Source organism: Condylura cristata, unplaced genomic scaffold (genome assembly GCF_000260355.1).
Source record: "Condylura cristata isolate star-nosed mole 26May11 unplaced genomic scaffold, ConCri1.0 scaffold00018, whole genome shotgun sequence".
Taxonomy (NCBI): Eukaryota; Metazoa; Chordata; class Mammalia; order Eulipotyphla; family Talpidae; genus Condylura; species Condylura cristata.
Genome location: NW_004567119.1, coordinates 25,423,097 through 25,449,910, shown reverse-complemented (window position 1 = coordinate 25,449,910; position 26,814 = coordinate 25,423,097). Strand labels below are relative to the sequence as shown.

The following is a 26,814-nucleotide window of genomic DNA, read 5'->3' as shown; positions in this document are numbered from 1 at the left end:
AACGGGAAGCCCGTTCAGCCCATGGTCCTTTGATCAACTCAGATTTTAATTGTATGTGTTGTTTGCTTGTATTTTCATTTTCTTTCCACATTACGCCATCAATGGACAAACGATTTCAAAAACAAGTCTTTTATCTTAAGTGGGGAAATGAAAATGCATCAGACAAAATCTCCTATCAAAATCTCCTGTCAATAAGCTTTGCTTATTCTAATGCATTTGTATTCCAAAACAGAGAAAGATGGTTAGTATGCACATGTTTCCTGTGAAAGTTGATTTTCTGATAACTTAAATGAGAACCTAATAGAATAAAACTCCCTTATAAAATTTTGACACCATGTCTCATCATATGTGAGGTGTTGTTCTAAAAGACTGTTTTTTAAGCGGATCCTGAAGTAGCAAAAGTGCGCATCATAAACATGGACTTTCATTATCACCTATAGAGACAAGTTGTTCAGATAGTTGGAAGGTCAGCTTCCTTGAATTTAACAATGCTATATATATCCTGAGCTATAAAACAAATGAAACACATTCCTTCCATATCTTATAAATTCAATGTTAAAGCCCATAATGCTTCACTGACAAATGCTAATTAAATATTTGACATGAGGTTGTATGTCAACCATATGATGGCTAGGAATTAAGAAGCAAGATAAAAGATTGAGATGAATGTTTGTGCAAGGTATATCTTCCTGGTTCAGACTTTATGCATTGTGTCTAAACACTTTTTTATCATAAAGGGGAAAAGAAGCAAATTTCAGAATAGTTCAGAAAGAAGGTAAACAGAAAGTTCATTTACCATCAGGCACAGAAGAAAAATAATACTATCAGTGTTTGCAAGTTTCCTTCTAGTCTTTTGTAGGCACTTATCTTTGCATTTGTTTAGCAATTTAATCAAAACTTAATGCCATTTGACGGCTTTTTATTTCATTGAAGTTTCTCCTTGCTTTCACTTGATTTTCATACTTATCCATGTAAATGAATGTGGTTCATACTCTTACAGACTGTTGCACAAATTTCCTGCCCTTTCTAGTGATGGTAGTTATTTTTTTCAATTTCCAAGTTTGTTAAGAGACTGTGATGAATTTCAAAGCTTACATCTTTTTAAAAATTGAGCAAATTGAAATTTCTACTTCCTAGGTGATAAAATAATTTTAATTTTCAAGAGAGTTTTTTTTAATCTATCTTAGTTGTAGGAAACTTAAAAATACAAAAAGATATGGAGATAAAAATTATTATACGGCCCTCCCTGGTGGCGCAGCGGGTTAAAACATAGCACTGAGAATCTAAAGCCGCTTCCACATGAGTTCGATTCCCGCCTGCCCCGGGAGGTGACCACATGGCGTGGCAGACCTCTCCTGACACGCCCGCTGCTCCCCTCAGCAGTGTACTTCGTTGATCTGTCTGTTCTGTTCCCCGCTCTGTCTCTGGTGAAGCTTCTCACCACCCCTGAGCCTCTGGCCTGTACCCTAGTTCTGTATGCACAAATAAATCTTATAAAAAAAAATTATACACAATCCTACAAACTAGAAAAATGATTAATGGTAGCATGGTCTTTTTCCTATACACAACAACACATACACACACACTGTGCAAGCACCCACACAATTTATTCTACTGAAACTTCATTGTGTATAAACATTAGGATTCTGCATTATTGGTTTCACTTTACATTAAGCAATAAACGTTTTCTTAAGTTATGATTGCCAAAATATGATTTTTAATGAATATAACATTTACTAGTCATTCCTCACTGTTAAATTTTTAGAATGTTTCTAAAACTCTGCTGTTTTAAATAATAAATTTTTATGTGTATCTCTGATTCTATTCTTCTATATAAATTTCCAGAAGTCATAGTACAGTCCAAGGCTGTGCCTTTTAGACATTTCAATCATCCATTTATTTTCCAAATAAGTCATATCAAAGTTCACCCCTGGATGGGTATATTCCCTATCTATTCTGGCTGGGTATATTCAATGAACCCTCAGTAACATTTAGTATGAATAGCACAATACTTTACCATTTTTAGCTACAGAAGTGAAAAATGACAACTCATTTTAAAAGTTTTCACCAATTTTTTACTAGTCAAGTTTTCTATTACTGTATGATAATTTCCCAACTTATTTTGCAGATATAAAAATGCTACATTATATATTGTATTAAAATATATAAAAATAAAATACATAAATTATATTTTGTGAATATTAAAATAAAGCCTAGGAACTATATATGTAGCCTAGATTATATAAAAAATCCAGTTACAAAGATAAAAAAGTAATTATTGCTAAAAATCTCTTACCATTCAGATGTAATAGTCACTTTATATAAAATGATCATTATTCCAAACAGCCACAGGCAGTACATGTGGTTTTTGAAGCCATTTTACAGGACTATTACTGACATTTAGAAAACTGTGCGAAGTACACTGCTGAGGGGAGCAGCAGGCGAAACAAGAGAGGTCTGCCACACCACGTGGGTCACCTCCCCAGCTGGGGATGGTGAAGTGGCTGCAGCTAGCTTCCTAGTGCTGCACTCCAATTGGTTGTGCCACTAGTGAGGGTCTAAAGAACTTTTAAGATCTACGTTTTCAACAAACTCTACATGCACAATATGGTTTTGTTAACAGTAGCCACTATTTGGTCACCCTTCAGAACTTATTTATTTGGCATTGATGAGACTGGGACTACCCTCTCCCTACCTTTTCTGCCCTGACTTCTAGCAACCACCTGTCTATTCTCTGCTTCTATGAGCTTGACTCTTTTAGAGTCCATGTTTCTTAACTGCCTAATATCATTTTCCAGAAGTATTGGCTAGTGTGTGTATTAACGCCATAAGCAAGATGGCTCTAGAAATTGGAGGGATAAGGCTTGTTACACTTGGGTGATAAGCCAGTATCTCCCATTCATAAAAGTATGTTCCCTTAGTTCCACACATTACTATTCCTAATAAGATTCCTTCTATTCCTGTTTTGGAGTAATTGCCCCCAAACCTCCAATATTCCTGAGCATGGACATTAAACATACTCAAGAACTTTGCTGTAATTTCATGAAAACATTTCCATCTGAAATAGAGTTGAATCATGTCTCTGCATCCTATCTTTTGAAACAGAAAGCAATTTAACATTATGTGTTTTCTTGTGTTCATGTCAATTTATGTAATATATACTAATATCAACCTTTTGTATAGAAATTTAAATCAAGTCCACTTCTGTTGTCTTAGTTTTGATTCCTGATATCCTATTATTACTTCAGTTTAACATGGCTTAATTGGTAATCTAAGGTTATATAACACCCTTCCTTTGCCCTAACTTTACTCCTATGTTACAATATACCCACTTACTTTGATTCTAATGGTACATTCTTTTCTATATAGCTTTAAAAATATGCCAGTTCTTCACGGATTTTGTCTGCACGTTAGCTTTTTATTGTATCTTGGACAGTTTATAAAGATTTATACATAAAAATGCTGTATTAAATAAACAGCGATGCTAAAATTGCTTTGGGTCTGATAAGGCAGACACTGCACTTAATAAATCATTTATCGATTATAAAATGCTATTTTTACAAGTTAATTATTTATACTTCATAATATGGAAAAATTAAAGCAAATATGATGCCTTAGAATGGAAGATAATGTTTTTTCACAGTCACTTCACAGCTCTTAGATATTTGGACTGGAAATGGAAAAGGAAGGAGAGAGTGTGACTGACTTTGACAATGAATATGAGAAAGAGGTTTATTTCTTTAATTTTTACTTTTAAAATGTAATATGTAACATTACATATTCTTTAGTGCCTAAAGAACACTACAATAAAAGCTCATGAATTTGCCCACTCCACTTACTTGCAAACTCATTTTTTTTAGACCACCTGACATTCTTTCATTACTATGGTATTAGAAGTCAAACTGTAGCAAGATTCAAGTGAATTCTGTATAATACATGCCATAATTTGAAAACTTTAATATATTTTCAAAGCAGTTCAATATGAACACAATTCAACTGTAGCTCTTAAAGCATTTTCTATTGGATTAAGAATTTAATGTTGTTGATCAATTACTGTGAAGTGAGCCTAGGAAGCTTAAGAATACTGCCCTGAGTAGTTCCAAAAATATGTTTTGGAACTACTGATGCTATCCTAAATGAGAGTGAACATCACATTCCATCTTACGTATTCCTAGCTATGTGAAATCTCAATACTAAAAGAATTTCCTAGTATCATTTCTGCTTAAATTTGTCTACTTTTTGTGAACATGTGTTTTGGATTATATATAAAAACTTCAGCATAAACATTAGTGCTAGCCAGGTGACCTTGCTAACAGCTGGCAGGTATAGCTAATTCAAGTTTTTTCGAGTTAAATGTTACCTTAGAATAAAATAAAAGAGGAAAAGAATACTGAAGTCATTGTGAAGAATTGAAACACAATACTATTAAATTTAGACCTACCTTGTTTTGGGTCTTCATGGTATTTAATAAACATTAATTAATATTAGTTAATTAACTCTAGTATTTCATAGTGCTTTAGGAGGTAAATATTATCATCTTAATTTTATATAAGATCAAAGAATAAATAAAGGTTTAGTTTAGTTTAGTTTCTTTAGACTACAGATGGTAGAGATTTTATTTTCTACAAGGAAAATTAAGATGATTATTCAATAACATTGCTAAATAAGGTAGGAGACATGACAATCCCTGTCTATAGCACCAAGCACATGATAGGGTTGCAATTAACATATGCTGCATTTTTTAAGATTTATACTAGTTAAAAGGAAAAATCCACTCATCAGAAATGTATGCATATATAGAAAGAGAGCATGCTATGATTTTTACATATAACTTTAATCAGTTATATGTTGATTAGTTGATTAGAATTGGAAAACATTTTGAATGCATGAATTTATGTTTTCTTCTTTAGAAAGTGCCAACATCTTTGGTGAAACAAGAAGGCAGTTGCTATATTTTCCAATATCTCCAGAATGAGATTATGGATTCTCTTTAGTACCTAATGATACCCAGGTTGCTATCAAACTGTGTGGTAAATTTAATCAGGTCAGTAAAGAACTCAGTAAATCATTAATAGGCTTTCTAGATCTAATACCACTACATTAATGGCCTGGTTAGATTTTTTTCTCTCTTCATCTAATTGGCTGAAATTTCATCTCAATTTATTAGGGGTTTTAGTGTCAGGTTGAAATATTCTGTGTCAGATTGTTCTTCCTACAGCTAACCTAAATTCTTCATGATACACTTGCATATGAAAAGATCCTTGTTTTTTCTGGTCTTTGCTGGCACAGCTTCTGAACAGGGCTCAGTGGACCCCACAGGTATCCGGAAAGCTGCCAACCTCACTGCAGATTCTTCTTTTTGTGAGTTAGCAAGGTACTATTCTCAAGAATCTTTCTTGCCTTCTGCTTAGTAAACAAAGTGTGCTTTCAGCTATGTTGGGTGAAATAGAAACTTGTAACAATTCTTTGCAGAGTTTTAGACTCCAACTCTTCTCCCCTACTTACTTGTTCAGGTTTATAAATTGCTTGAGGTAGTGATGAAATTTTTGTATTCTCTGTAGAGCTTTGGAATATTATATGATAGCAGCAGAAAGCCACCAGGTTGAGCAGGAGGATGAAGGAAAGAAGCACCTGCCAGAGATGGGCCAGGAGGAGTGAGCTGGGGACCAACAAGGAGTCATCAAGAAGTGAAGAAATTTAGCCCAGTGACATCTCCCCACCTCCTCCCACACCAAACTCCTGTCCCCCAGGCTAGCCACACCACCTGGCACAGAAAAGCGCCAGAGGTGGCTACTTTCTCACAAACCTTCCTACTATTGTCAGTGCATCAGAACCCTTGGGTATGAATTCTCATCCTAATATTTTCTAATATTTACTAGCAGTAAATCTGGCAGGCTGTGTCATCTTCTTGCCTCAATTTCCATAACTGAAAATAATGAATACCAATAATAGTGTCAATGGCAATTGTGATGAGGAGTAAATGAAGTAGTTAGTCCAAAAAGATAAGAATAGTGCCTGGAATTTAGTATGCTTTCATTAGATGTCAGGAATGGTAACAATTATAATAATGTGATGCATTTTAGACACAGTTTACAAAAAGAGGTGAATGACGACAGATTTTTGGATGCTTAGGAGCAATAAAAATGGTACACAAGTAGCAAAATGAAAAATAATATCAGAAATATAATCATCAGATTCTACTATAAATATTGAATGAATATTTGTTGAGCCAAGAGAATCTGTGATTATAGAAATTTCACCCAAGCAGCTCCCCTGACAAAAATGCAGACTGATACATTTCATGAAATTAGATTTTATTGCATGAGTGATCAATAGAAAATATATTAAAATATTGTCAAATAATAGCATGAAATGGATAAGGGTTTTTGATGGACTTCCTCCTCTCTTAGAAGCCCAGTGATAAACAAATCGAGTTTTTCCAGCCCTACATCAGAATAATGCTCTCTGCTATAAAATTGTTAAAATTTGCTGCATAAATGGATAAGATGTCCAAATTACCAAGGCATTCATCCTTGAGGCAAAATCAGTCACATATAGTCATAATTCTAGAAAACCAGCCACAGTGTTAGTGATAAACACACTTAGGGAGATAGCTGAATACATTTATTTGTGAAAGTTCCTTCATCAAATAAAACTGTTGAATGTCACTTAATATCAGTGTCACACTTGGCCATTATTTGTTGATGCTATCAGATACTTCAGTGTATGTTGGAATCAAGGAACTCAAGATCAGAGAGACACTTGTGCTGGAAAATGAAAAGGGATGCCACTTTTCTCAGCTTATCAGTGACAACTCACACTTGGAGATTTTTTGTCTTGAGCAAGCTCTTTTGTGAGCAGCATCAGAACAGACTCAGCAGCTGCCCTGTGTTTTAGTTAATACTGTGGCAGAGCAAACTGTCCCCAAATGGTTGGCTGGAGTGAACAGTCATTGGCTTAGGTTGCCTGGATTTCATGGGGCAACACTCCATGCAGGGCTCAGCAGGGTGAACCTCTGATTCTGTGTCCTTCAAGAAGGTCAGTTAGTGGGACTCAACTAGTGGATGGGCTCCCATGGGGGGCCCTGCTGCTTCCTCCACATTCCTGGTTCCTTAGCTCGGTGTCTGAGAGATGGGGCACAGCTGGGACTGTCAACCACAGCACACCATGTGGCCTCAGACAAAGCAGCTGATTCTGCTAGAGCCAGTGTTCCACATGGACCAGGAGAAGTTGCCTGGCCGGTCATGCCATTCACAGGCACAGGCTGCATTGATTACCAGCAAGTTATAAATTCAGATCAGATGCAAGGAGAGGGAGTAACCCCACGTCAGGTTATACCTATGTCAGGGAATCTCATCACTGTGGATTTTTTTTTAATTTTTAAAAGAAAAATTATTTTAAAGATTCACTTATTTATGCATACAGGCCAGGCTTCACCAGAGGCAGAGTGGGGAGCAGAACGGGCAGATCAACAAAGCACACTGCTGATGGGAGCAGCGGGTGAGATAGGAGCGGTCTGCTGTGCCATGTGGGTCACCTCTGCGGCAGGGATCTAACTCACCCTGAAGCGGCTGCGGCTGGCTTGCAGTACTACATCCTGGGGTGAAAGGATTCACCAGAGACAGGGTGAGGAACAGAACAGGCAGATACACTGAAATATACTGCTGAGGGGAGCAGTGGTGAGACAGGAGAGGTCTGCTGCGCCATGCGGGTCAGCTCCTTAGCTGGTGGGGGATCCAATTCAGGCAGCTGGTGATAACTTGATAGCGCTGAAACTATACCCCCTGAGACATCTGGGAGGACTCCATTACAGAATTTTTAAGGAATAATAGAAGCGTGTATATTTGAATATCTGCTTCTTTATTTTGCTCTTCCAAAGGAGAATGTTTAGAGAACCGAGAAAAAAAAAAAATGGCCTCTCTTTCTCTCTCAAAAGTAGATCCTAGAGTTACAGAAACAATTCTTCAAATACTTAAAGACTTAAAAATTCTCACACTCAGTGAGACCATTGTATTCAACTCTACCAAATAATCTGACCATTTTGATGAAGTAGTTTAATAATGGTATTGGTTAAAAAACTGAGATTGGCCCTCCCTGGTGGTGCAGCAGGTTAAAGCACTGCACTGAGAAGCTAAAGCCACTTCCGCATGAGTTCGATTCCCGCCTGCCCCGGAGGTGACCACATGGCGTGGCAGACCTCTCCTGACCTGCCCGCTGCTCCCCTCAGCAGTGTACTTCGTCGATCTGCCTGTTCTGCTCCCCACTCTGCCCCTGGTGAAGCCTCTCACCACCCCTGAGCCTCTGGCCTGTACCCCAGTTCTGCATGTACAAATAAATAAATCTTTAAAAAAAAATTAAAAAAAAAACAAAACTGAGATTGCACCATATACATAAAAATCTTATCAATTAACTCTCATTGATATGATTAGTTTATACATACCAGCTATGGGGTCTGTACACATATACAAACATACATCTTAAATAGTATGTTCAAAATAATTGATTAAAACGAAGTTTCATTCAGTCTTTTCAATAATAAGAATAGCTGTTTTGATTTATGGGCTCATTTTACTAGTGTCCACTTGGTGATATGGTCAAGTTATTAAGCTCTCAGTGACCCTGGCAGATACACTGAGCAACATGCTAAACATTTTTTTTTATCTGTGGAAGAGGAATGATAATGTCAAAGGAAATGAAGGAAAAAATAAGAACTCTTTCTGAGGGTAAAGGACTTATGTCCTATTTAAGATCTACATTTCATCCTCTCTGCTCCACCACTTCCTTTTATTCTCCATCAATGTGATTTCAGGTAGCTGGAGAAAGAATCTGGGAATATTTTCTCTTTCTTAAAAAAAGTTGCATCTTCTTATTTTTAGTGCAAACACATAGGTTGTTCTAAGAACGATAAAAATCACAAATTTGCCAAGATTTCACTTTAGAATGTGGTAAATCACTTCTGACTTAAAATAATGACATTAACATAATAATACTTATACTAATCTATGTACAAAGGAAAGCATTCAATAAGAACTGAAGTTCTGCATACAAAGTATTCCAAGGGTTAAATCAGTAGCATAATGGCTCCAAATCCTTGCTTAAAATATGCCCCTTCTTAGAAAAAAAAAGAAAAATGATGGGTATGCACATGATTGACAGCCTTTCCAAACAGAAGTGTTGCTATAATTAAGCAATAATGTATGAGTGAGTGTACATTATGACAAATTGGAAGCTTGGTTGATTAGATTGAGCATATAAGCTGTCAGTATAATTATCATATTTTAATCATTTTTCTCCATTTTTTATAACAGCATTGTCTTCAGCCTCATTTGGTGCTTATTAGATTGATATTCTAAGAGGAATTGTACAACATAAAACATGTCCTTAAACAGGATGAACTTTAGATAAGGCTTTCGTTATGTCTATAAACATTTATAATGATTGCTATTATGTTTCTACTTTTTTGTCTTTACTGTTGTACTTTGTGGAAAAATGAAAATTTCGTTTTCAGGATAAAATGGATCAATGTAAGCAGATATGGCTCCATGAAACGTATTTCAATAGAAGCATATAAAGTATTTATTAAAAATGCCTTCCAAGTACAGGCTTTTCTTTTTCCATTGCCTGGATTTGATGGAGACAGGTCATTCAAGTAGATAGTTCAATCCTTTCAGACAGATACTTGGCTTCTTACCACTTGGTACCGCTCACTGTAATTACAAATATTGAATCTGTTGACTACACAGGAAAGGAAGGTTTAAGTATAGGTGGGAGATAGAGGTGATAATCCAGTTTCTACTCATGAAAGTCTGCTATTACAAACAAGGAGAGACTCCTAAGGAAAAGGCAAGCTGTCACTGATTCTCAGGCTTTTAAATGCAAAGCCTGTAAACTGATTGCTCCTCGGGTGCTATGATGTAAATGCAAGGAAGACCTTAAGGGTTTGAATATCAAATGTTCATTTCTCTGAACCAAATCAGGATACTGAGTGGACAATCTCAGCCATCCATTCTCATCATATGCAAAGAAAATGATCCCAGACACTCAGTTCTAGAATTTTGTCTTAGTGAACCACAGTGCTGGAGTCGTTGAAGTACATGAATATGATCCTCTCCATTTCCTCCAGCTTGTCAAGGTTCTAAGAGAGATATAAAAATTATGAATATATCCCTCCTATTCCCTGACCTCAAGGTGATGCAAGCTACAGTATGATCTTTTTTATTCATAAACTTTTACTGAGGCCCCAAAATGGGCCCTTGTTAAAGAGTTTTATTGCATGGAAGTAAATTACATGATAGCAATACGTCACTTCCTTGCAGTAAGAACTGTCCAAATCAGTAATCAGTCAGTAAGTGTGCTAACAACAGATCCAGCAGATCCTCCCATTACTTGAAAATCATGTCGCCTCCATTCCTGACTGTGACTTAGTGTGGCGTACTGTTTGGCCTCATCAGCAAATCCATGTGGAATAACTCACTCTCTACGGCACCCAATTATCTGTATTTTCATGCTGTGTTTTTGTGGTGCTCAAGAACATTTTGAAAAAAGAAAAAAAGATGTAGACAATTGATTGAGAGATTTTATATATGTTGATCACAGACTAAATCTGGTATAGTCTTAGACTAGTAGGAAAATAAAGTATGTTACCTGACACCTACAAGTTGGAGTAGGTATTAGTCAGATTCAGGAGGGAATTACCAATGATGCATAGATTACAATGTGAAATTGGTAGTATTTTTATAAGGACATGGATAAACTCACAATCTGAACAGCGGATTATTAAGGGGAGACTAGAAAGTTAACTTAGAGCCAAGACATAGAAGGAATCAAGAATGAACAACAAAATTATTGCTAAGACTTGACATTCTTTTGATTTGTGATATAGACTGAATATTTGTGACCCCTAAATTAATATGTTGAAATCCTATCCCCAGAGGTAGGGATTTTGGGGGGAAAAATTAATGGAATTCCTAGAAAAAACAGAAATTTTCTCCTGTGCTCACTCTCTCTCCCATAATGGGTACCCTGACACTCAAGCTAAGGTAGAAAGGAAGACTTGGGGTAACCTCTGCTGAGCCCAGAGGATCCAGAGCACATATGTAAGTGACTTGGATAGAGAGAAAGAAGAAGGGATCAGAGGACAGGGAAGGTAAACAGCTTGCTAACACTCTGGCTTATATTTCAGGAAGTAAGAGGTAAAAGCTGTGGTCAGAGATGTGGAAGAGTAGAATTAATGTTGTCCTGGTATTTTAGACCAAGAGGGTTTTATGATTTTTCCTAATTGTTATTTTTAAAAACTTTATCCTGGGGGCAATAATTTTGAAGGACTTTATGCAGGATAGTTGATTAAGTTGGAGTTGTAAAAACATTATCTGGCTGCAGTACTGATTGTTGCCAGGGGACAAGATCAAAGCCAAAAATCCCCAGAGGTAAGTTAACAATGCATATTAATGGGGCCTCTTTTAAAGTGTGTGATATATATATATATATATATATATATATATATGAGTTTGCTTCTGCGATTAAGATTTGCTTCATTACATGTTCAATAATAATTTAATAGTTGATCAGTTCATATAATTAAGAAATGCCTAATGAACACATAGTAAGTATGCTAGTGATTTGGGTTGCAAGGATGAAGAGGTCCCTTCTTTAGTGATTTTTCTGTTTGTTGATTAGCAAGGCTGGTATCATTGACCAATGGCTTTTCTATTAAACCAGTTAACCGCAAAATTCAATTCACACAGTACTCTTATCTAAGATAACTGAATCTGAAAGGATGTGGTTTTGCAATCTAAAAGGTGCTTATTGCTCAGCCATATCTTCTCTTGGTATTTGGCTTTGATGGATTTCTTTCCATCTTTACCTCATACATGCTGATGGCATAAGTACTGTATACATGCATACTTAAAAGGATCTACTACTGTGACTTTCCAGAATTTGTAGGCTTGTTCTCTTTTCCAACAATTTCTTCACTTCTCCAATCTCATTATTCCAGATTTGCTAGTGCTATGAAATATTGCAATGACCTTTTTAATTCCCCTGAATTTTTACAATCTTGGAAATTTAGTACAACAGCCAAAGTTTAATCATATTCACTGATGCAAAAGACAAAATAAGGCTCTTTTAACTTCTGTAGAAGATGTCACTTCCAAGGTAGCAGAACTGCCTGAGATTCCCTGGCCACACCCCGTTTCTCATGTGGTTTCACTACACTATGACACATCCACCCACTTTTTATACTGGAACTTGTACGCTACAGACACCTGTCTTTGATCCACATTTTGAAGCTCACTCACCAGGATTCCTATATTCTGTATTCATTTTTCTTTTCTAAAAATGGCCTTTCAGATTTATTCATAATGCTACTCATTCAGAAATTTCCAAGTTTCTGCTTTAATTTGGAATACGTATGTTCTTTTTGAAGTCTCTGCAAAACCAGAGACTGTAGCTACATGAGTCACCAGGCTGACTACTCATTTATGTAGGTGAATATCTAACAATCAGTGGATGATTCTTTAAGTCAAACTGAATGCTTGAGGGTTTAGCAGAGCCCAATCATTTAACCAAGAATCATTACAGGTGTCTTCGTTTCAGTTCTCAATTGTGCAGTTCAATTGATGGATGAGATGGCCTCAAGAAAAGTAAGAAAGAAAAAGAGCAATGTTCTTCACCTAGCTCAAAGTGACAGGGCAGATCAGCTCTCTGAAACTCCCTGTCCATACAACACTTGTGATCATGGTGATTGATGAAGGATCCGATCAGCTCTGAGCTGTTTGGGTATCAAACTGATAGGAAAAAACAGTGCTCACCTTGTTCCTGCAAACAGTTTCAAGAGGTCCACAGCTAACACACTCTCCAGCTACATCCAGGCTCTGTCCTTTTGAGGAATGTTAAGTGTTGACCGATTTGCACTTGTCCTGACAGTTTGCTTTACAGGGAGTAGCATTAAAGGTAAACTCCAAATGTTTTCTCTTCCATAACCACTTTCTAAAATATTAAATTGAGCCCTGCTATGAGTATAGGTGTGCTAGAGCAACTGAGAAATTAGATATATTTTTGCTTGCACACATTTCTTCTTGAGGGTATTTTGCAGATTATCCTGTCCACAGCCATGAAGAGCTGGCTTGCTGCCTTTCAATTTGACAGTTTTTCTTCCCCAGAGAATGTGTGGCTCCTGACAGTGTGTGTGGTCATTATTAGCCTCACAGATGAGTTTTCAAGAAAATCGAAACCACAGGGTTTTGGGAAGGATGGATGGACTTTGGACTACATAGGACTTATTTTAAGTCTGACATTAGTAGAAACCAAGAACATTGTAATATGTATGTGTGAAGAAAGGGCTTTTGTTGTTCTTTATACTATAAAATGGATTTTTGCACTCCTTGGTGGCCCGGTGGGTTAAAGTGCAGCACCATGTAGCTACACACAGCCACTGCAGCAGGAGTTCAATCCCTCGCCAGGGAGGTTGCCTTTAAGTGATGACCTCTCCTGACCCCCTTGCCACTTCTCTCAGCAGTGTATTTCAGTAGATATGTTTGTTCTGTGCCCCACTCTGTCTCTGGTGAATCTTCTAACCCCCAGCACCTCTGGCCTGTACTCCACTTCCTATGTGCATAAATGAATACATCTTTTTAAAAACAGTTTTTCTAGTAAATGATTAATGAGTTAAAAAATAAGATACAGTAGGGTCCTCCCTAGTGGCACAACTGGTTAAAGCACAGCACTACGAAGCCTTTGCAGTCACTGCAGCATGAGTTCGATCTCCAACCAGGGAGGTGACCCATATGGCTCACTGCTCCCCTCAGCAGTGTACTTCCTCAATGTGCATATTCTGCTCCCTTCTCTTCCTGTGGTAAATCCTCTCACTGCTCCTGCCCCTCTGGCCTGTACCCCAGTTCTGTATGCATAAATAAAATAATCTTAAAAAATACAGTAATATAAAGTATAGTTGCAAGACTATGGAGCAAATTTATAATCATCATAAACTTTAACAAATATTTACATTCTTAAACAGTGTATATTATTGCTCAATCACCTAAAGGGTGTTAGCAAAGGAGTTCTTTTTCTTAAGTCAAAGTTGCTGATCTCTTTGTTGAGCTAGAAGTTATTGAGAAGAAAAAACAGCGATGTCATTGCTATGATCTGCGACCAGGGCGCGTCAGGCTCCATAAATTTGTTTTATTTGATTTAGATAGATAATATACCTGGACACAGTTGACATGAAATTATTTTTATTTAAAGAACAATTTAAAAAGGAACAAGCTTATTAAAAAGAAGTTTAGCGGGCAAAGTAGAACATAAATAGAATGTGCGAGGGAAGCAGTACGAGGACAGAGAGAAGGAAGCCCAGCAGAAAATGGCGGTGGACCATGGGTGAAGTGCGTGCATTCTGGTGGGAATTTCTCAGTAATGTCCAAATAATATCTCAATAAAAATAAGTAGGAGAGATATAAAATAGTCCCACCACCCAGTTATAGATAACATATTATTCAGCATTCTAATATTACTATTTAAAAATATGCCAAGATTTAAAAAGATGTAGCTGTGATCACAATGTATCTATAATACTGATTATATATAATATGTAAATCAATGCTGTTTATTTTAACCTAAAATTATAAACAAGAGAATCTACCAAGACAATCACATAATCTTCAGAAATTAAATTATAAAATATTCTTATAAATTCTTTGATAGTAGTTTGTTGCCTATTAACTGTACTTTCCTCCACTGAAACTTTCCTAGAAAACCTTAAATGTGTTGAAATGGTTCCCCCCTCCCCCCCATGACTTGGAGAAAAGTGATTCTTTTCACTGGCATATCTTGGATTATGTCTCAATCATAGTGGCCCCCTGATCAGTACAGGTACAAATACCCTGTACCAGAGGCAGTCCAGTGTTTTGCTCATAGCTACATTTCAAGCTATTAGACTATTGCCTTGCATTTATAGGGTAGTGAAAAATGGTTGCTGAATGAATGAACTTTAAATGCTAAAGAGCTTTACACTGAAAATAAGAATCCAGTGGACGAGACCATTCTTTCTGTACATTACTGTATCGGAATGTGATGTTCAGGACTGTTGCCACCATATTACAACTTGTGTAAGGAGCAAGACACCAACCCACATGTGAGGTCAACCCCTGATATTCAGAAAAGTACAGCTCAACCCTACTCTGCAGATCCCTGCTTCTGGATTTTTTGAGATAATAAAGTTCCTTCTTCCTTGTTGTTCAAATCAATTTGATTTATGAGTTTCTGACATTTCATGTGAAATCATCTTGACTGTTACATGTATTTTTTTTAATATTTATTTATTTATGCATACAGAACTAGGGTACAGGCCAGAGGTGCAGGGGCGGCAAGAGGCTTCACCAGAGACAGAGTGGGGAGCAGAATCGAGGAAGTACACTGCTGAGGGGAGCAGCGGGCGGGTCAGGAGAGGTCTGCCGCGCCATGTGGTCACCTCTGGGGCAGGTGGGAATCGAACTCATGCAGAAGTGGCTTTAGCTTCTCAGTGCTGTGCTTTAACCCGCTGCGCTACCAGGGAGGGCCATGTTATATGTTTTTTTACATTAGGAGTTTCTACATTTTTTAAGCAATATGTTAGAAAAGGAGAGAATGAAAGGGATAATATAAGTTTGTGCTGAAAAAATATGAAGAGAATGATGTATTTCAGAATGAGTGAAGCAGTCAGACAGTTGAAGAAAATTAAGATAAGCAGTAAACTTGGGGAAAATAAATTTTAAAAACAAATTCTGATAACAACAGAACCCTGCAAGGAAATTTCAACCTGGTTAAGGCTAATTGTGAAAACATCAGAACACCTCCTAAATACCTCCTTTTAACATTTCAGATCAAACTTTGCATAATATGACTGACAGTCTACATTATTTAAGAAACTACTCGGTTTGACTAGAGGACTGAATGTCTATTTAAACAAGATCATTACGGCCCTTCCCTGGTGGCACTGTGGGTTAAAACATAGCACTTGAGAATGAGTTAAGAAGCTAAAGCCACTTGAGCATGAGTTCGATCCCCGTTCCGGAGGTGATCCACATGGTGCAATATACCTCTCCTGACCTGCCTGCTGCTCCCCTCAGCAGTGAGTGTACTTCATCAGCCGGCCTGTTCTGCTCCCCACTCTGTCTCTGGCAAATTGTCTCATCATTCCTGCACCTCTGGCCTGTACTCCCCGTTCTGTATGCATAAATAAATAAATCAAAAAAAAAAAAAAAAGACCATTACAATAAGAAATTTAAAAGCACATAACCCAAAAAAATGCAAGGTCTAAAAACATACCACGTTTCTTTATGGCAATCCCATGTCGTTTTATTGGGAAAAATGTGAAGCCATAGTGAGAGACTTAATCTTTCAAAAGATCACGTAAAATAAAATTCTAGCAAAGGATGGTAACATGTAATCATTTATACAAAAGTAAACTAATTGTAACTTGTTCCTTTTGGTAGACTTCCCTCTTGTGCTGTGACTCTGTTGAGACCACACTTACTATGTTACCATCTCAAGGAAAAACCCACAAATCCAATTTCAGAAGTGTCTCCATGTAATGTAGGTTATGTGTGTCAGAGAGTGATGCAGGAGAGAGTTACATCCATTTGAGTCAACACAATTTGGGATTGCCTCTCTTCAGGACCAAGTCTTTCATTGGTTCTTGTTGATCTTGTACTTCTTATTCAAGTATCATGTTTAATGCACCTTATCATCCTAATGTGTTTAATTATCTGTCTCTCCCATTCGACTATGTGGACATGAATGCAGGGATTGCTCCTGTCTGACACAGCTCACAGGCTGAAAAAACAATGCCAGCAATGTTTTATTCAAAAAGGAAAGTGTGTGTGTGTGTGTGTGTGTGTGTGTGTGTGAGTGTGAACATATTGGATGAGTAATTATGTAGAAATAGACATGGTTGTGTAACTCCATGGAGTCAAACTAGACTCGGTGTTGAGTGCATCTGTGAGACAGATTTCTAGACAGTGCAAGAAAAATCTTTTTCAAAACAAGCACTTTCCAGCAATGACTGGAGTTGGCTCAATATAAGAAGAACCTCCTGTTGTGCAAACACAAGTAGAAGCCAAGTGAGTCTTTCTCAGGAATGACAGAGAATAGATTCCTGCCCTGGGGGGACAGTGAGATTAAGTGAACTCTAAATCTTCTTCTCATGTTATGCATCTAATCCCAGTGAGCTTGCAGTTCTAAATGGAATGGATTAGGAAAAACTAACAGTCATGAAGCACCCCTCTAGAATGAAGCATTCCTACTCTTTAGGGATACAGTTATGAATGAGGAAGATTGGGCCCTGTCCTCTGGAACTGAGATTCCAGTGAAGGAGAGAGGTGATGAAGTTAGAAACCAACAAAATATAATAAATTAATTTTAAATAGTGACTAGAGTTATAAAAATAACATTAATACAGTGAGTGACTGGAGATAGGACCAGATGCCTTTAGATGAACAGTGAACAAGGAAACAGTCTCTATTTTTTCATAACTATAAAAGCAGACACCAGGGATACCCGTAGTTAACATTCTCTCTGAAAACCCTGTTCTATATTATGTATATGCCAAACACTGGAGATGTACAACTTGATCTGGGATACTTACAGCCATTTGGGAAAGATAACTATGTCATTAGAGAAATTGGTATATACTAAGACGGTCATTTGAGTAGTAAATTAAAAGCATAGAGAAGAGATACTGTACGATATAATCAAAAGGAGAAATGAATACAGTCAAGAATGATCAGGAAGATGTGGAAATTAAGAGAGCTCCAAAAAGATATCATTATATCATTTACCATATAGTATATGGTAAAAATAAATTTTTATACGGCTAAAAATATCACTATATGGTAAAAAGCACAGAAAATCAAATGTTCAGATTATGGTTAACATAACTATGGAATACTTATTATGGACCCACGTATTTGATATGTTACAGATTTCTGACACACTTCTGCATTTAAAATACATCACTTCAGACTCAGGGCTCATTACTATGTGCAAATTTGTTCATGCAGCAGATGGCACTTCACTATTGAAACATCACCAACATAGGTATTAGCAACTACACGTTACCTATTTCATGTACATACTCTGTAACATGGAGCCCAAGTGTTGCTTAATTGGGGAAGCTTGTGATATATGATTCTCATCTCCTTTTTTTTTGTCCAGAGAAAATAATCTTCAAAGACTTCACACATACTGTGTCTCTGCGTGTGTTGTTATAATTTATATTCCAGTTTTTCTCTTAAACATGAATAGATGCCTTTAGGAGAAGCTTACTGATATTGGAGAGGGAAAAAAGCAGCATTTTTCATTCATTTATTATACATTCAAAAATAATCATAGAATTTCCCCTATGTGCCACACACTGAAGCTAGAAGACCAGCAAAAGCTCACGCCACCCTTTTTGTTTCAAATCTGCCCAAACAGCAGCTCTTACCCGCTAAAATAAGAAAGGAAGAACACAGGCTTCCCATCCAGAGAGTCTCAAAAAACTTTTTTTTTTTTGGCAGCAAAAATCCATTGTTTTAAGAAAAAGGACATATGGTATTTTTGGAGGAAAGTGAGCAAAATTTGTTATGGCTACATAAAGTTTTTCTTCTACAGTGCTTTGAAATTTCTTTGTCATACATATTCACATATCTCTGCTAAGAAAGGATTCTTACCTTCAAAACACTTGGAGAGACTTTTCCCATGTAACCTAACTGCATTGTAAGTATTTAATGTAAACGACAAGAGAGGTGTCTCCAAAGGAAAGAAAAGAATCCTATAGTTTCTATTATTGGATAAACATCCCAAATATTTCCTGGACTCTAAAACAGAATAATGTTTTATGCTATTGACAAAAGTATTTCACCTTTAAAGATCCCTTCAAGACTTTCTTCAGCAGGTGGACTATCACCTTCTCTTGGGTGAATTAGCAGGGTGGTTTTAATGTCTTTGATGCAGGGTGTGATAAAACAGATTCTTTGCTAACCACAGGACCGAATGTTCCCAGTCCATGAAATGTCCCTAAAGTTCATTCAGAAAATTCACCGTAAGCCATGAATTGTCTGTCCTGCACTACACACATGGTTTCAAGGAGGAAGACGAGTTAGCCAGCCCGGTAGGGATCCGTGCACAGATACATTTACAGCATGGGAAGTGAGGAAAAACCAGATGTTGATCTAGTGGTTATCGCTTATCTGCTACAGCCGAGGATTTACGAAACGCTACGGCAGGATCCTTTTCCCATCTCAGCAGCGTTCTCGATGCTGTGAACCGTGCTGCCTCTCAGAATGAAGACATCAAAAAGCCATGCCAGAAACAACCAATTTAGCACTAAGACTTCGCTTGTACATACTAAGCAGAATGGGGATGAAGGGCAGTTACCAATACATGTTTTTAAAAGCAACGACTTTTACACTGTTTGGTCAAATATTTTTAAGGAACATAAATTATACAAAAGCTTTCTTTCTGGATAATTCGTTTCACTTGTGATATGCAGAAGATATTAACCTGCACTAATTTCAAGTTTTGTATTTTGAGATTTAATGGTAATTAAAAAAAAATCCCTGGTTATTATGAAAAAAATATTCGAGGTCTGTGTTAAAATTATCAGATGAAATTACTTTAAAAGATCTACTTTATGACATATCAATATTCCTAATTTTATTTTTAAGTTGTTGCTGTAATTTGCTTCTGCACAATTTGAACAGGATTAACTTCACATAGTAAAAACAAATTTCACTATACTGCGTTGTTAATCTTAGGGCATGGTTTGTTATATCAACTTTGTGATGCCTTTGGACAATTCTAATAAAAAATGTATTATGGTTATGATAAGAAGGAAAAACTTATGAATACTTTTTTCTGAATTATCTTTTTCATGCTTAGCAGGGGTGAAGATTACATTCAATGGAATGTTCAGACTTTTGTCATCTTGGCTTTTAAAAAAATTCTCAGTGAATTTTTAATTTTTCATTTGCTATTGGGGTGGTATAGGAAAAGTTCCTTTGGCGTCTAAGGGTGTGATATAAAATCTACTTTCTATGAGTCAATTTAATAAGCATTAAGCTGTTTCTAAATGCATGTTTATTATTTTTAAAACAATTGCTGCCTGATATATTGATCCTCTCAAAATAACATCATTAATACACTGTTTAGGAAGTGTAAATGTAACAGTCATTGTACACCCATTAGGAAGAGGTGAACTATTACACAAAATACCTAAAAGATTTTTTTAAAAAAGCATTTTTTTAATAATTTGTAATATTTCCTTCTCCGATATTCCTCCTTTTTGCCACCAGATGTCAGACTTTCACTGCAAATTTCATTTCCATCCCGGAACACGAGACTCCCTTGTCTTTTTATTTATAAATGTTCAGTATTTCGAAATCATTTCTTTTCCAACTCCAGTTTCTCTCTTAAAAACTTGCCTTTGAATATGCATTTGAGACATTGATTTTAGCTGTCTCAGGCAGACACTGACAGGTTCTTGGTAAGTGTTTCTCTTTCAGTTCACTCTTGTGAGTTTTGCATTATTTTGAGATCTCCATGTTTATACAATGCACATCAATAATAGATCTTTCTCTTAAAATAAGAATAACATACAAAGATGGCAAAATAAGTATATTTGAAACAGAGAGTAGAAGAATGTGCACTAAAAATTTAAGAAGCTCATTACAGTTTATTTTTGATGAAACAGAAACCTAGAAGGAAAAGACTATGATGATGTTCACATAAAATGTAGGTATTATAGATCTTATTTTATAGCAAATATCTACAATATCTATGCCACAACTTTTAATTTTCTAATTACAGAAATAAGTATAATTTAATTTAGTATATTTCGTTAGCATAATTTAACTGACAAAAATTAAATCACAGACTGTTGTATTTTCTTTTTATTTTGTATATACTATGGTTCAAATTAAAAAGTAAAAATTTAAATATAAGTTTATCCTTTCTCTGTTACATATACATTGTTGTGAATATTGAATTCACTTAGTGTGTAAGAAAAACTATTCCATGTTTTTAAAGAATCATGTTTCTTATCTTGGTGCATAATGCATGGAATGCCCAAAGAGTGATACAGTAGAGGAAACAACATGTAAAATTTACTGAAGAACTTCAGTAGTCCAGTTTTCACAGATATTAAGGTTTGTGGGTTATTTACTAGTTTAATTAATTTCTGATGCAGAACCTAAATATGTCCAAGAAATGTTACCTGAAACAGGGAAAGCATATTCTGTCTGAATCATTCCAAATGTTGTTTTAGAAGAATCACATGAACACTACTGTGAAGTTAAGAAGTAAAGTGTATTCAGAAACTGCTAAGGATTCAGGCTACTTAAACATGAGCTACAATTCATGTTTCCAAGTTGTTATCTACAACCGTAAATTGTGAAGTTACTAAAGAACTAGTTACAGTGAATTAATGAAGGCCAATTATCTGCAAGCAACCACTGTGTGAAGGGGCAAAAAGGAACTACCTGGTTTAAATGGACTCTACTCTGTGAGTCTGTCTGCCTCTAGCAGTGTATCAAAAATAATGAAATTAATGTTTTTCTCTCTCTTCTTTCTGCTAAAACTGTTCTATTGTTCTTCCCAACTGAAAAATACTCAATTCTAAGAATTGCTAATACTGACACAGTCCTGATTTCCTTTGTGATTATCGTTCATTTTATTTGACTTTTAGAGGGTTTTATTAAAATAAAAAATATTAAACAGCTTTGCTCTCTTTAATTGGTAGTCATTTATTAATCACAGATATATTGCCATTTCATGGAAGATGCTTTTGGAATCTTTCTCTTTTCTCACATAAACTTGACATTACTTATTAATGATTTTTTTTTTCACAAAGCTTCATTCAAACTGACCTCTTTTAATGAATATTCACATATCCTTTATAAGTGAATAAAACTTTGCTTTCACTTGATAGCAAGTACTTAATCCTCATTATTGAGACTATGCTGAAACCTTGAGTACTTGTCAAAGATTCATTGTATAATCCTGGGTTGGTTTGGCATTCAGTGATTTACACAGGGGCTCTGCTTACAATAATTGATTCATTCCATACTTAAAACCCACTGATCTCATTACAATTATGGGAAGGCATTTTAGCTGTTGCAATTTAGACTTACATCAAAGAAAAAAAGAAAGAGGCACCCTGTACCCCCTTTGGATTTCTGCAACATATGAAAGAATTAGGTCATATCATGTTTCAAAATAAAATCCCAGTACTGACCTTTCTAGACTCAAAAGTTTGCCCTGGAAGGAAAACAATGACATGTATTTCACTTGAGGAATACTTGTAGAGTTGAGAATGAAAATAATTTCAACGTTATTATCTTCATGTACCTATTTTTCCAGTAGCAAGCTCACTCTATCAAAATGACTGGAAATAGTTTTGAACTGTCTATTCTAACACTTAAGTCTGTGTCTCCCAAAAACCCACAATAGAAAAGGTGGCATTTTAAATGTCCTTGCTAAATATTATAGGCACATTGGCATCTATTCTAATTGAAAACAAATTTTAAATTAATATTTGAAAAACCAATAGATCATATTAATTAGAACAATGAATTTTGGAGGCTTTGGTAAAAATGTAGAGTTCCTTTTTATCCTACTATTTTGAATATGTAAGAAGACAGACTAATTGGTGAAGGAAGTGCTGCTTAATAAAGGCAAAATAAAGCAGCATTTTTCTTTCATAAATCATTTAAAGGTTATTAGGAGAAAAGGGGGAAGATTGTATGTTTCTTTTACTTTGGTTCATTTCATTGAGCTTTCATTACTGTTGCAAATAGAAAAAACAGTAATTATGGTTTATTAACATTACAATTTTATCTGTAGCAAAAGACTTTTTTTAAAGTGAAAAGGACAAGAATCATTTTCAAGCATTTATGAAGCACTTTATGAAATAAATACAATGAAAATTAGGTTGCATGTCCTGAAAAGTTTACTGCTTGTGAAACATACGCTTTCAGGTAATATGATCATTCCATAAATTGCACTTTTAGCTTTGGGAGGGCTTTTCTCTGATGTGGGAAAAAGAAACTGTGAGTTTTCTTACTAATTTGGAGTATTCTTGATTTGGCTGATGGGAGCTTGATCTCCCAATCCTAATATCTTCCAGCACAGAGTAATCTAATTCATTGACTTTTCCAAGCATTTTAAAAGTTTCTTTTCATCAGGGACGGTTTGACCTTCTTTATCCACACCACTCTAGAGGTGAGAAGTACAGTAAAAGTCACTGATATCTACTAGCTAGTAGCCCAGAAGCCCACCCTATACAACGATATCCCTAATAGCAAATTCTCTTTGTACAAAAATATTCAGATTTTTTAATAAACTGTTAAATACCTGACACCTTGATAACCAGAGACTAAGCTGTGCATCATGTCCTTTTAAAATGTTTTGATCTTAAAATTGTGAGACATAAAATAGCCTCTAAAATTTTGTTTGCAGCAAAATGTATTTTGTTAGATACTCAGAGAATTTACTTGTCACTCTTTTCTCATTGATGTGTTTAATTAAAATATTAAAAGCAAAGCCAAATCCTAATAAATGATCAGTTTCTGCAGAAAGGATCATTGTTTTTCCTCAGGTTGCTTCAAAACAATAGAAGAAAAAGTCTTTTTGAACCCTGTATTTGCTTGAACAAAAATGTGCAAAATTTACATCTGTGCTTTATTTTACTGAATAATCACTTAAAATCATTTGAACGGAAGGATAAAATGCATTCTAAATAATGCAATGGACAGTATCAGGGGCATTTATCAAAAATGCTTCAGTCATTAACCAAAACTTTTTGAAATGATGATGATTATTTCCAATATTGAATTAAACTTTTAATTCAAAACAATCAGGCTATAAATAATATATATATATAAATAATGCAACATAGAGAATTGACAGAAAGGAAAGGAGATTTTTGTGGTTCTTATTTAGAATATATTAGCATTTTAGGGAGATAGTAGACACATTATTGCAAGATTACCTATGGTTTTAGATACTAATGAATTTTCAGGATTTTGAATTTATATTCTTTTGATTTCACAAAGCTACATTACAACCAGCAGAGGGAAGGAATACATACATTGGATTTTCTTGGACCTCTATGAAAGAAATATTAATATAAATGATTGCTGCTACTTGCCTACTGTGACTTCAGTAAGGTGAAAGGAATAAATCTCCGTGTTTTAAGTTTTTCTAATAAAGAAAGTGAGAATTACCTAAAGATCAATGTTGAAGGGCAGTTTTAGTAAGAATAATTACAAAAATCTAACCTATTTTGGAACTAAATTCTTAAGAGTTGCCTATTCCAGTGAGATAAATTTTTTAAATCACCTAATTTCCTATTAACTAAGTCTCTTTTGTCTCATCTAGCATTTAGATTTTCTACACCCTGATATATATTTTACTGAAATTGTAAAACAGACATTGTCCATAAAGAAACATACAATGTACCAGTCAAGCAGACATTTCAAGATATACAATTATTTAAAATCTCCCTAGAAAAAAATTATAGAAGGAATTTCAAAATATTGACAGATTTGTAATTCCATAAGATTTTCATAGGCTTAAAAAGGTATCCACTGCACCTTTTTTATTTTCAATATTTTCTTGAAATAGAAGATAGCTATATATGAACTTTTCTTACTCTTGTAGAAAAAAATTTCACTTTTCCAGGAGAACTAGTATCCTAAAATCTCTGCCCCTTCACTTCTGTAATTGCAACCATTAATAAACATTTGGCTAGCAATGAGATCACCAAGCCACACCTAAAGCAAGTACCTGACAAATTCTGGATGGTGTCCTCCATCTGCACTACATTTCCTCTTTCCATTGGATTACACATTGCCTCCTCCTTGCTGGTGCTGCATCCAAGAATTGCCGTGGTTAGGATAGCAAACACTGGACTCAAGAAACATTTTCTGTAACTGGTGCATGTATATATAAACACACGGCTTTATTTTAGGTGGTTTTTTATGTCACTTTCCTGGCTTTTGCATTTGTTCCTGAGGGCGCTTCTTATCTCCCTTCCTCTCTCATTTAGCTGTTGATTTCTTCACACTCCGTTCCCTTAATAATGTTTATTAAAAACCCTGCGAACAACTACTCCCAATCACACTCTGTAGATGGATACATTAACTTTCAACTAAAAATTGTCTTGCTTGGGAGAACTGCCTGTTATTGGGTGTCTTGACATTTTCTTTGCACTGGGAATCAGAATCTTCTTACTTTGTCCCTTTTCACTCATCATGATGCCAAATAAAGACTGATTTTTTATGACTTCTAGTCCAAGTAATGAGTCCTGTTCTCATGCTTATTTCCTGAGCAGAACTTTAAAGAAAAATAATAGCCTGATAGTAACCCCTAAAGATGATTTAAAATTTTTTTCTCATTTGCATAGCAAGATTTAATTTCCATCCCTTAAATATGACGAATTGCGGAGATTTTCTCCAGTTAATGCTTTTAACAGCTCCCAATAAACTTCATTAATCAGGCAAGCTCGAGGCCCAATGTGTAGCCTGGAAGCAGCTAATTTGCTTGATGAGACCCCGACTTTAGTGAATAAACAGGTGGATAATCTGAGGGCTTTATGGCCTTAATTACAGTGTAATCAGTTCAGCGGTTGGCGGGCAAAAAAAGAAAGGAAAGCGGGCGGGGGGGGGGGGACGCCTCAAAGCCACTTTTCCTAAAATAGGAGAGACGTGCACCCTTCTTAGAGACACCTCAATTACTAGCTTCAATTTATCCTCCGTCGCTTTCCTCTTGCAGTTCTCTCGGCTCGCGGGTCCTGTTCCTTAACCCCTGTTTGCCTCCTGCTTCTCTCGCAGGCTCGGCCTTCTCGGCATCCACGCGCGCCGGGCTCTGGCGCCGCACCTCCGCGGGTGCCAGTCTCTCCCTTCCTCCCGCAGTTGGGGTCACTTTGCTCCCCCTCGGCTCGGCTTCTCGCGCTTGCCTCCGCCTTTTCCGCCCCCACCCCCCGGCCCCCGGCACCCCGCCCCTCGCCGCACATCCTCCCTGTCACCCGTGGGCCGCCTGACGAATCCCTTCAAGGGCAGCCGAACTTTGAAGGACAAGACAAAGCTTCAGCATATGGTCCAATCCCCAGATGTTTGTCTTTTCTTCCTTCTCCACCCCCACCTCCCCCTTCTCGGGGTTCGTTAGGGAACCCGACCGGTGCCGCCTCCCTGCGCTCACCGCCGGCTCCCGCGCCCCCACCTCCAAGTTCAGCGCCCGGTGCCAAGTGGCTTAATTCCCCTTGACGTCTTTTGTCTTGCCGGCTCCCTAGCTAGCAGATGAGTGGGAGGAAGGCGAGGATTCTTTGGACCTAATGATTTATGTTGAACTCTGCAATTAAAGTCGTCTCCTAGTCAGGACGTGGGGTGCGGAGGAGGGACCCCAAGGGGCTGTCGAAGGCGACGGGACAGCAGAGCTCCCCCCCCCGGCCAGGCGCAGTACCAAGGCGCTTTAGCCTTGCGGAGCCCCACGGGGATGCGGGCCCGGGGACCACTGGTGTCCCGGAGCAGCCCAGAGCAGGAAGTCTCCGAAAGAAGGCAGGGATTTGGGGGTGAGCAACCGAAAGGACCCCCCACTCCGCCACCCCGGGGTGCGCTGGCACCGCCAGGCCCCAGTTGCGGAAAAAGTGAGCCTCCAGCCCCGCCGACCGAGTCCTGCTGTGACGCCGGGCTGGGGAAGGGGGTTGGGGAGGAGACACTCAGTTTGGTCTGATGCGGGAGACACCTTCAGCTTGGGCGTGTGGAGGCTTAGGCGCTCTGGGCAGCTGGGGAGAAGTCTTGCCTC

The 26,814-nt window shown here is 36.9% G+C and overlaps 1 protein-coding gene across 1 annotated transcript in view; it reads left to right on the top strand.

Annotated features, from left to right (window-relative positions):
* LOC101629310 (leucine-rich repeat extensin-like protein 5) overlaps positions 1–26,276 on the top strand; it is a 35,677-nt gene extending 9,401 nt beyond the window's left edge. Inside the window, 3 exon segments of the mRNA XM_012726771.1 lie at positions 5,290–5,374; positions 25,511–25,586; positions 25,845–26,276. Coding sequence (XP_012582225.1) covers positions 5,290–5,374; positions 25,511–25,586; positions 25,845–26,276 — 593 coding nt within the window.
* The last annotated feature ends 538 nt before the right edge of the window (positions 26,277–26,814 follow it).